General features: G+C 48.0%; 1 protein-coding gene across 2 annotated transcripts; it reads right to left on the bottom strand.

Annotated features, from left to right (window-relative positions):
- Nucleotides 1–272: 272 nt before the first annotated feature.
- On the bottom strand, nucleotides 273–8963 carry slc25a37 (solute carrier family 25 member 37). 2 transcript variants are annotated; one of them, XR_003410709.2, is made up of 5 exons: nucleotides 8692–8963; nucleotides 3688–3916; nucleotides 3543–3599; nucleotides 2482–3459; nucleotides 273–2382 (listed from the first exon to the last, which is right to left on the bottom strand). XR_003410709.2 is itself a non-coding variant. In XM_027011257.2 (4 exons), exons 1-4 carry the CDS (start codon nucleotides 8881–8883, stop codon nucleotides 2906–2908), a joined length of 1032 nt encoding a protein of 343 aa, XP_026867058.2. In that variant the 5' UTR covers nucleotides 8884–8963; the 3' UTR covers nucleotides 273–2905. The 2 variants fall into 2 exon arrangements, 1 of the variants encoding a protein (XP_026867058.2); XM_027011257.2 differs by having other exon boundaries at nucleotides 273–3459.
- Nucleotides 8964–11147: the final 2184 nt, after the last annotated feature.

Raw genomic sequence — 11147 nt, 5'->3', positions numbered from 1 at the left:
ACACAAACATTTATATATGTGTGTGTACACATGGCCTGGCCAAAAAATAAATACATTTTATATTATATTTTATATATAAAAATAAAAATAAAAAGTAGTTCTCATGGGCATTTTGTCTGGCGGTCTCTTAAATTAGAATGTGTAAGAACCATAGACACAACAAATCACATTTGTGCTTCTGTATCTCTGGACAAAAGCATTTGCTACATGCTGTAAATGTAAAATGTTCAGTATGGATCTTAAGACTGCTGAATGAACGACACACCGAGGACTGGGTTAATAAAGTATCTTTATTCCAGCTCCAGTGTTACAAACTGTAGCAGCATCCGCACAAATCAATAAACATTCCGAATCAAGATTATTTTCAGCACTGTAAAGTATGTCTAAAGGATGTTTTAGATGGCACTGCATGTTCAAAATGTCCCTACGGTGTTGCGTGCAAAGAATGAAGCCGTCGCATGTCATTGGTGGCAAAAAAAACCTGTCACACAGGGGTCGAGTGTGCTGTACGTGCAAATGAACGCGTATGAAACGCGTAAGCATGAAGACATCACCAAAACCACCGGCCAGTCACAATAAGCACACATATAAAGATAGCTGGAGCACGAGCATTGTGGAGATGATAAAATATCACCAGTCTTGGGTTTTCCTCCTATGCTACTCTACTTGTGCAGTGCAAAACTGTGTATTTATAAAAAAAAAGAAAAAAAAAAGACAAAAGACAAACAAAACCACCCCCCCACACACACACACCAAACAATTCATACCAGCCAGAGTGCAGATGCATAGAAAACATGCTTAGGAACACCATTTCCCTCTTAAGGAAAGGGTTCAAAACTATGAAGACATTCTGCAAGTCAGCAACATTAAAACACTTTCTGGAGTTCAAGCGTTTTTAGAGGGTCAACTCCTTTAAGGCTACGCTGTGTGTAAGCGCCCCATCTACCATGGGAGCAGCCGGCTGGGGCTTTAAAGGAATCAGGGAGGCGCTGGGGCGGCCAACCGCTGGAAATCCAAAGATCATCGAATTGGGAGGCAAACAAAAATCTCGGAATTCCTGTGGAATCTGGAGCAATGTGTGGACACCTCGGAGCTGGCCTTCCTAAGGGGGGGGGGGGGGGGGGGGGGGTGAACCGACCCTTCCAACAGCCTGTAGTGCCTACACACACACGGGCGTCCCTGTTAGTAATGCATAGAAAATCCTTTTACATAAAGATTGCATAGACCATACAAATCGCATGAGGTCTGAACTGTCCGTAAATAAACGGAACAATTCAAACCTTTATGTGTGTTAAAATATACGTGTTAGAATACGTTTTAGTCACAAGATCAACTTACTAATATATACATTTGAATAAAATCTTAAAATTCTACAAAATAGGTAAATATAAAAACAGCCCAAGTTGGTGAGGATGCTCCTCAGACTGCTGGGACCAACACATGCTCGATCAGAAGAGTGTCAAATCCAACAGCGGCGCAGACACCTCCCCGTCACCTCGCGTGTTATTTACAGCGCTGCGCCTCCCTGCGCTTTGTGCGTTTGTGCAGCATTCGCCGCTCGAGGGCGAGGCGAGCTCTCAAGCTCAGTTCCGTCCACTGGGATCGTGAGCGACAATCTAGAAATGGGCTCCAGGGACCCGCGGAACGGAAGAGTTAACCAAAGGGTTTTTGTGCCTTCCTAAGGGGTGCGTTTATGACAGCACGAGGCTTCCAGTTTCTAACTGTTCCTGTAGGCATTGAGACAACGGTGGGCACCGAGTGCTTGGGGAAACGGACTCCGTCAGTTCAACTGAGAAAAGTTGTTAAAGAAAGGCAGGGAGGGTTCATGTGTCCAAAGAAAGGTCATCGTTCGCTAATCAAATTTGTCGTAGGGTCCCAGATTCTAACCACATATCTACTCAAATCATGGAGAGAGAGAGAAAAAAAAAAACCTTCCCTGAAGGCTCAGGCTTCAGTATCTGTTAAGGGCTTTACCATTAGATGCAATTACCACTATAGCAGCTGAACCGCTGGACCACAGGGTCAGAGTCAGTAATGAACACCCAATCCAGTCCTCAAGGGCAAGCGCAAAATTAAATAACGATAGTGATAACAACAACTATAGGCGTAAAGGGTTGTATTTGAACACATACGTGTGAATCATTTCTGCCTAAAACCTGCATCTGTCTCAGGGCACATTAAACGTCACGGTAGCAGAAGCTTGCTGGTCGAGGAACTACACGCCACAGTTAAACGTAGCCAGGCTCCGCCAGAGAGAAGCACTTTCTTAAAAAAAAATGCAGCTGATCCATGTTCATCGCGTAGCAGAACTCTGCAATGTGTTTGATTAAACAGTCTGGTACCAATCTTCACAGGAAGGAGAAACAGAAGCCAACAAAAGGCCTGTGGACAAAATAAACAAAATAAAAAAATATATTATATATTCCTATGTCTAACCTATAAACGCACAAGCAATGCTAAACAAAGCAGTGTTGATGTTACCATGAAAAAGGGAATAGCTTTGGGTCCACTTCCAACAGCTATCTCCAAGTACAGCCAATAAATGACGGGACACCCGAGCGACGAGACACCAGAGTTAGTTTTTTCTCCTCCCCCTTTCTTACAATTGCATTTCTGAATTCAGGTACACTTTTTGCCTATAAGTAATTCTTGCTTGTAGCAACTGTGAATTCCAATTGTATTACCTTTCCAGTAAATAAATATTTCAGCTGCAGAGACACAGATCCAAATGAAAGGGACAGTCATTGTGACAGTTGCAGTAACTCCAGAAGCATCCGGAATCTTCTGAACTTTCGATTATCTACATTTATAAGAAGGAAAGCCTTCATCACGCACGCTGGGGTACGACGAACGCAGAGGGTCTCTGTGCCCCTCCTCCAGAGCGCAAGTCCAGATCCTGTCGGCCTCACGTGGTGCCCGCCCGGTCAATCGCCGCCCTGCTCGGCCCTTCCAGTCCGTGGTGTTTGCGCTGGGTCAGGAAGTACTTGAAGAACTCGTAGACAGACCAGGCGATGGCCGTTGACGGCATCTGGTAGATGACACGCGCCTGCACGCCTCTGAAGAAGGCCGGCACGCCGCCCAGCCGGTACACCGCCCGGAAGGCGTTGGCCATGCCCGACAGGTGGCCACTCACGTGCACAGAGCTGAGCGCTACGTTCTCCTGCGTGTTCAGCAGCGTCTTGCACACGTCCAGTGGCGTGGTGACGGCGGCCGATACAGCGCCGGCCGCCGCACCAGACAGCATGTGCGTGCCGGGCCAGTAGCGGCGCTCTGGGTTGAGGCGCTCCTGCGTGACCTCGTAGACGATGAAGTGCACAGCCTGGAAAGGGATGTTCATGGTGAGCTGCGTGCTGTAGCTGCGGTAGAAGGCAGCCGCACCCTCAGTGCGGCTGACCGTCAGCACGCAGTCAAACAGGCCACGGTATGGAGACCGGTACATCTGCAGCCGCTGTTTCACCACTGGCAGAAGACGAAACAGATCAGAGATCACACACACACCGGTCACAGAAATACGCTCACGCACGCACGCACGCACACGCTACCTTCAGCAGGATTCATCACAGCGTCGTGGAGGACAGTAGCTACGCTTCCGGCCAGGCCTGAGAAGAACAAGGAAAAAGAGCACAGCTTCGTTAGAGTTGGGGAAGGGCCCGGCAGGGGGGCAGCTGGTCGGCATGCGGCGCGTACCGTTGGCCAGGTGACTGTTGCCGCCGTTCTGGATGACGTTGCTGAGAGAGTGCTTGATGCGCTCGTAGCAGGCGAAGTAGAGGGCGTGAGCGGGGCCGGCACCCAGCACGGTGATGTTGAGGCCGCGGAGGAGGCGCAGGACGCCCTCCGTGCGCACGATCCGGCGCAGGGCCTCGTACACACCGCGGTACTGAGCGTTCGGGTCCGGCTGTAGACTCTGCATGCGTGTCTGTGGAGAACACGCGGGATGTGCCGATTAGTGGACTGCTTCTCAAGGGAGAGGGCGGGTCCCAGGGCCGTTAGCAGCTTGGGAATTCCGTAGTCGAGCTGAAGTGAGTTTGGAAAAGGCGTGCGTCTCTACTCAAGCTGCCAGAAAGGAAACCTACACAGTAATCGCATGGTGATCCCACGCATCACAAGGGCGGGCTTAAAACACTCTCCATCTTTCTGCAGTAAACAGATAAGGTTTAAGGAGGGGTTCAAGTTTAAACAAACGTGAAGGCAAGGTGTCATTCAGCTTTGGTGACTTCAGATTAAACAGCACAGCGTCTGTAAAGCAGTCGTGACTAGGCCTACCTACGATAACCACACCCACTTCTGTTCCAGTTTAGGTTACCAGAGCGCTACTCAAGTACTCCTAAACTGTGAACTCTAACTGAAAGATACACAGTAATGCGACTTGCTATTATAACCACAGTGGGGTTGGATGGTAAACTCGCCACTGAAAGAGTGTGGAAGGTGAGGGTGTGTGTAAGCGCCAGGCATATAGATCCAAGCGGTTAAGTGTTCAGCAAGTAGGGTGCGTTTGTGAGAGAACCCACGCATCAGTGAGAGACAACACCTATAGTCTTTATGTCGTAACACTGGAGGAAGACAGACTCCTTGGACCCTACCCTAGACTGGAACTGTGCCGAGATGTATGCACGTGTATGCGTGTCTGCTGGAGTGCCACTGAGGTTCCCACCTCTCTGGAAGATGGATTTGATGAACTGAGGAGAAAGGTGTGGCCTTCACTAAACTACTGCAAAGTGAGAGCCATATTGAAGCGGCCCTCTCCAACGGCTGCATTCAACCCACTTAGACGTGGAGTGGACAGAATTTCTGCATTCGCGATCGAACAAACACAGAATCCAACAAACTGCTCTGGGGCCCACGTGACTGGCGATGATCACCCAACTGGCAATGATCACCTGATCCTATAAAGCTGATGTCTCAGTTCTGGTTGGCTAATCTTGAAGTAATCTTCATCCTAATTGGCTACAGCTGACATGGAGGTGTGACGGCTACATGAATGACATCATCTTAAATCCTCCTCCTCCTCATGCCCAATGGAGAAGTCTATGAAGCCATTAGAGAGAAATATTTTGTCATGAACCAATCCCTGGTCTCCTATGAAGCACTGTGATCGTTCTTGGTCAAGTATGCATTTCTGAACAACTACCCCGGGTCTACTGAAGTCGCGCAAAGGGATCATCCTACAATAGCAACTCCAGTGCGTAACACAAACGGCTCATATTTCGACACGCACTTATTTAAACCCAGACGTACTAGTAGTGTCACTGGTACTGGCCTGCATTTAGCCTCTGCCTCCTCCTCTTGCTGCTTCAACATATTTCTGGACCAGAGCCAGGAACTAAACCAAACCCAACCTTCTAACACCGAGGTTGGGACCTCAACTAAGCCGCGTGCGGGTGCGTGCGGGTGCCGCAGCTCCGCCAACCCTCTACACAGCCCTGCCCTACATATGCAGGAGAGCGATTGGTGCTGTGTGCACACTCCGGTCCAGAGAGATAACAGCCCAGGCACTGGCCCCGCCCCTCACAGACGGGCAGCGCCGAAACTCCGCCCATCTCTCCTCCACGACGAATGCGCAAGCCTCGCAGCCTCGAGCAACATGCCACCATACACCAATGACATTTGTGGATGTTATTGTGCAGCTGTGCACTGCGTAATATGGCCCGCCAGCTCCTGGCGTGCAACCTCGCAGCGTGGCGCACAGTAATCAGCACCTCCTGTGTCTGTTTTCATAGCGGCGAAGTCAAATCCCAAACCCAGAGCCGAGGGCTAAGGCTACGTTTTCAAGAACAATAGATACTCCTGTTACTTTTGCGATCCGGTGTTATCCAGAGACGTTCCTAAGAGGGTGGTTTGGTTAAACGGCACTTTTGTTTTCTGTAAATCGGAATCCATTACCCAAACAGTAACCAGTCACTGGCATTCAAGTCAAGAAATCAGCTTCTATTCACAGGGACTCTGCAGCACAATAGAGCTCACTTTAATCACTGGTACCTGCAGTCACATTCAAGGGTGCTGGGGGTGAAGGCGCGGTGACCATTCTGGAAGCATGAGTCACAGGAACAAAAACAGAGAAACACAAAAACACAAGGAATGGGAGCGTAGGAGTTACCTCATCGAAACCTCAGCATGCACAATGAGCCACTGAAAGTAATCACCTTCATGCTAGAAGCAAGTCGGGTCGTTGTCTGTGCAACCTGTGCAAAGATGAATTCGGGTGAACAGGCGCACTTGAGAGTGCCCCGTGAGACGAGCACAGTTGAGTGCCCCGTGATATGAATGAGTTAACGGAACATCTCGCAAGTCTGTTTTGGACCTTTTTCTCTCTCTGGAGAGCAACTTCACTAGACTGGAGTGAGCAACAGCGTGCAGATCGCGTAAAACATCATGCGGTTTTATTTTGGGACCACATGCCCAGGCTAAAAACAAAAAAAAATTTCACTACCCTGACACTGGGAATTCCGGTTTCTCTACACTTGTACTTTTGTTACCAGTAGAGTCACTCAGTTACAACATGCCTGGCGTAGGTTGGCACGAGCCACCAGTCTGATGGGGTCACCAGCCTTCAAACACCTGCAAAAAATATAAAAACACTTCAGGACAAACTGTGAGGTTTTCTCTGATCCTCCTGGGGACACATTCAGACTTGATGCAGGAGGGTTTTCTTTCTGTCCTCAAAAAGGAACACCGAGGGCTTATTTTAGTCGGTTTAAGATGCAAGGCCAACGCCGGACCACCACCACAAACAGTTTCAGCCCCAGTTTAGGCATTTCCCAGTGTGGGAAAGCAAGTCTTAAGCCACTGTTGTGTCCCTCTTTTAACATGTGAAAACGTGACAGCCCTGTCTCTGCCCACGTTAGAAACGTGGGGAAACGTGGGACCAGATGGCACAGAAACAGAGAGAGGCAGGCAGACAGAGCGTTCCAGAGGCCACCGAACACACGAGCCCCTTCACCCCCTCAGAGTGGATCAGCTTTCCTTTGAACAGGCTTACATTCCAGCGGACACGCGCGGCTGGGAGCAAAATGCAAACGCTTTCTCTACATTCAACAGGTGCCAGTATCCTGCTCAGCAGACGTTTAGTACGTTTTCTTGTTGAAACCAAATTTGTCAAAAAAAAAAAAAAAAAAGTCAGGTACCGAATTCAAAAGAATTAGACAGAAATAAGTCTTTGTGGGTTATGAGTGAAGTCAGTTAATATGTATCTTACCGTGTATTAAAAAACAATGGCTAAAAACAACTTTGCAGGTGTTATTGTTCAGAATAGAAAAGTCAATTAAGGCTTTATAAGCTCTGTAGACTGGACACTTAAATCCCTTCCAAACTAAAGCATTAACCCAGTAGAGCAGTCTACCAGCACACTGCAGGGGCAAACTGCAATAAACCATGCGCTTTCAAACTCCTTTCCAACCCACCACACAATCTTGCTGAATTTTACTTCAATAACACCCAAAGAAAGGCTGCCCTTGTCTGTAAAGGATCTATTTGGGCTCACATAAAAGACACGGGTGTTTCAGTACTGGAAACCGGAGCAGGCAGGCCTAGGACTTCCCAGGTGAGGGAACGAGTCTGAAATACTGCTCGGTGAGCAGCCAGGCAAGTGCGAGCCTGAACGCACCGCTGCTTCAGGGCTTACACAGTGTCGGGACTGAAGATCAGTGCGGCTCTTGTACACAGATGAATCTGCATTTCCATCAGCATGTTAATATTATTTTACATCCGATAAAGCAAACATTGCGAAACAAAAAAAAAACAAAAAAAAACAAAAAACAAGAACAATCCTACTGTTAACCTTCAGGTCAAATGGGAACAGACGCAATCGGACTGGGCAGAGGTACATTATATATTATGGAATACAAAGACTGAGCGAGGGGAACATGGGGTTCCTCCCATACAGGAAATACGACAGACAGGGAAAATGTGAGGAAGAGGGAACAGCAACTTGGATGTCTTCCCCGTAGAGGAAGAAACACACACACACACACTCACACACATATACACACACGGTGCGGTTTAAGTGGCACGGTTACTCGCAATAAAAAAATAAAGACAATAAACTCTGTTACTGAGCACAGTAGAAAAATCGTTTACGCTTAGCGTTTAAACTAGAACCTGGTTTGTCCATTACCTGGACACGAGATATACATTACAAAACAACCAAAACTAACTTTATTTAAAAGACGTAAGGTAGCGGCTTTACAACCCAAGCAAAAGCAACCCCCTCTTTACGTTAAACGGTGGCTAAAACGCTTTCGCCTTGACGCAAAACTTCCCAAAGCCACGCCGGAGCAGCTAGTAGGCATCTAGCCATTTAGCAACGTATTAAGAAAGGGAAAGAGTCCTGGAATGTAGGGGTTCAGCAGGTTTTCCTAATGCAAGCTTTCTCTCTGCAGGCAAGCTTAGCTACGCATGCCAGATCATTAGTCTAGCCGGCAAGGTGGCTATAGCCAAGAGCAAGTTTCGCGTCGCGCCGTGTAACCTTGGCTGAGCAGCTGTCTAGGTTAGCGCGCTGGAGAACTTCGCCAAGAGTCACCCTAGCGCGCGGTCACGCTTTAACTTATAAAGATATCGTGCAATAATGCGCGGGCACAACCCGACGCAGAACTGCGGCAACAACAACAACAGCTCCTCCGTCTTTCGCAAACTTTACGTGCACACGCTCCCCCTGCGCAGCGCGGGCAGTCGTCGCTTAACGCGGGCTCGCCTCACCTTGACCGAGTCCACCGGGTACATCACCGTGTGCTCGAGGACTCCGGCCACCGCGCCCGCAGTCATGTGCGTTGTGAAGGACGCGTGGGACGGCAAACTCTCGTAGTCGTCGCCCTCCGAAGTCCCGCCGGCGCCACTCTTCGCCTCCGACATCTCCAACCCTGCCACGGCCGGCTCGGCTCGCAACTCCATGCGGGAGAAACGGAGCGTTTTCAGCAGCCCGCCCGAGAAGGCGCAGAGCTCCACCGCGCCACCATGGCTGCATTACGGAGGCGCCGCGACGTCATTTTACCCGGTGATGACGTCGAGCCAATGGGCGTTTTAAAACGTCACTACATCTGTACGGAGGCGGGATTTAACACGAGCGCAACCAATCAAATTGACGCAGGGGAGAAAATAAAAACATGTTTGCAGGGGCCACTCTCTACAAGTTTTACACAGCACTAAGGTCTTTTTTCCTCAGGACTTTTGCAGAATTTGTGTCTGGGTGTTTCACTGATATTGCATGTATTAATCACTTAACTTACAACGCCAACACGCGTGTGTGCTTCACTACTGCAATAATGCGGAAAAACGTAACTTGGCTTTGTAATGGTTACGCTGGTCTTCCCCAGATGGCGCGTACACGTGGCTGGGGCCCGTTTCCAAAAATCATCATAGTGTTGATATCTTAAAGGAATGAATGAATGAATATGAGAGAGCGCGAGAGATCGGTTTAATATTTTTAATATTTGCTCTATTAAACTGGGGGTCACAGCGATTGGCTCACACAGTAGTCTAGCGTTTAGGTTAACGTTAGAGGCTTTGCTTTTTTTATGTATTCTGTTAGGTACTGATGGTAGCTGTGAGATACAAGGTAAATGAATGCCACATCAGCGAAAATTTAAAACAGCAGTTGTCTGAATTAAACAAACGTCGTAAACTGGACGCTTTCTTCAGAGGACAGGAGACAACAGCTTAATTCTTCAGTCCACTGAAAATGCCAAATGTCCTTTATCAGCGTGGTCCTCTAAACCCTAATCATTACAGTTTGCCTCTCCACAGAAAGGCCCTGAACCATGCTGGGTAGAGCGATGTTGGGTGTGTTGGGTGTAGCAGCAGGTCTGCTGCAGGGTGGAGCCGTAGATTAGCGGGGTGGCCCTCTGCTTATCTGGAGCGATGTGGAGCCGGTGGAGGTGCAGGAGTGAGAAATTGTGCTCCTCACTGCTGTGTTTCACTTTCACTGTATCAACCAGCGACACACCCACACGTATACACATACATACATACATACATACATACATACATACATATATATACACACATACACACACGTGCACATACATACAGACAGACAATCGAACACCAATGACAAAGGAACCAGTCAGATCCAGCATTCTGCTTCCTAAGACCTGTTCTGCCTGTCTGTTGCAGTCACCATCAGGCACATGGTTTGATCATATGATTCGGCCTACAGAGAGCAGTCAGTGACTAAACAATGCAGGGCATTGACTGCGTAGGAACATAACGAATTAAAGCATTCGTTGTATGTTTGCATCCCGTAAAAGTAAAGAACAAGGCCAGATGGGATTAGGTTTAAGAGGTTAACCTGTGTGCTTTCTTGGTTATTTTTTGTGAAGCAGTCTGGAATACTGCTGAGGTTTGAAATTCTCTTCTAGAACGAGAGCATGGTCTCTACCACATCTTTTCTTCACACACAAAAAGACTCGCAAGCAAAACTTGCAATCTGGTTCTACTTCTGACTTGAGCTGCTGCGTTATTACTCATTCCACCACATCTGAAGCTGAACTCACCAACAGAGCTAATTATGGTAGCTTTAACCACATATAACCACTGCAGTGATGGCATCAAGATTGTATTACTTACTACAGACCTAAACACTTTTACTGCTCATCGGTGCTTGAATTATCTGCAATCTGGCCCATAAAACTGAAAGATTGTCTTTGCGAGGGGTACAGACCATAAAATCAGTTATATTATTATATTTTTCTGCCATTTTCAACCATAGATAACAGGGCCCAAAGCTGCAGTGCAAACAATCTTACTTTCAGCTCATCAGTCACCAGTCAGCCTCTCTTAGCAATAATCCTTAGCTCCAGGTAACAGGGGTGGCATTGCAAACCTAACCTCAGCCAGGCCACCCACAACCCCATGGACAGGCCAGCTCAGTAAGCCCCGCCCAGGGACAAATGCTTGGCTGAAGGTCTAAGATGTCCCCAAATCCCTGCTGTAGGATTAATCTTGTGCCATGCTTGCAGGGACCTGGTTTTATTGATATTTTGTGATTACAGTACACTAACTTTAGAATACAGAAGTGGCACGACATATATATGTATACACACACACTCCAATCAGCCATGACATTAAAACCACCTGCCTAATACACCGATTGATCAACGGACTCCACAAGACCTCTCTGCAGGTCAAGAGGTCAGACCAAGGTCCATGAAGGGGTG

Source organism: Electrophorus electricus, chromosome 18 (genome assembly GCF_013358815.1).
Source record: "Electrophorus electricus isolate fEleEle1 chromosome 18, fEleEle1.pri, whole genome shotgun sequence".
NCBI lineage: Eukaryota > Metazoa > Chordata > Actinopteri > Gymnotiformes > Gymnotidae > Electrophorus > Electrophorus electricus.
This window is presented reverse-complemented; position numbering and strand designations above follow the sequence as displayed.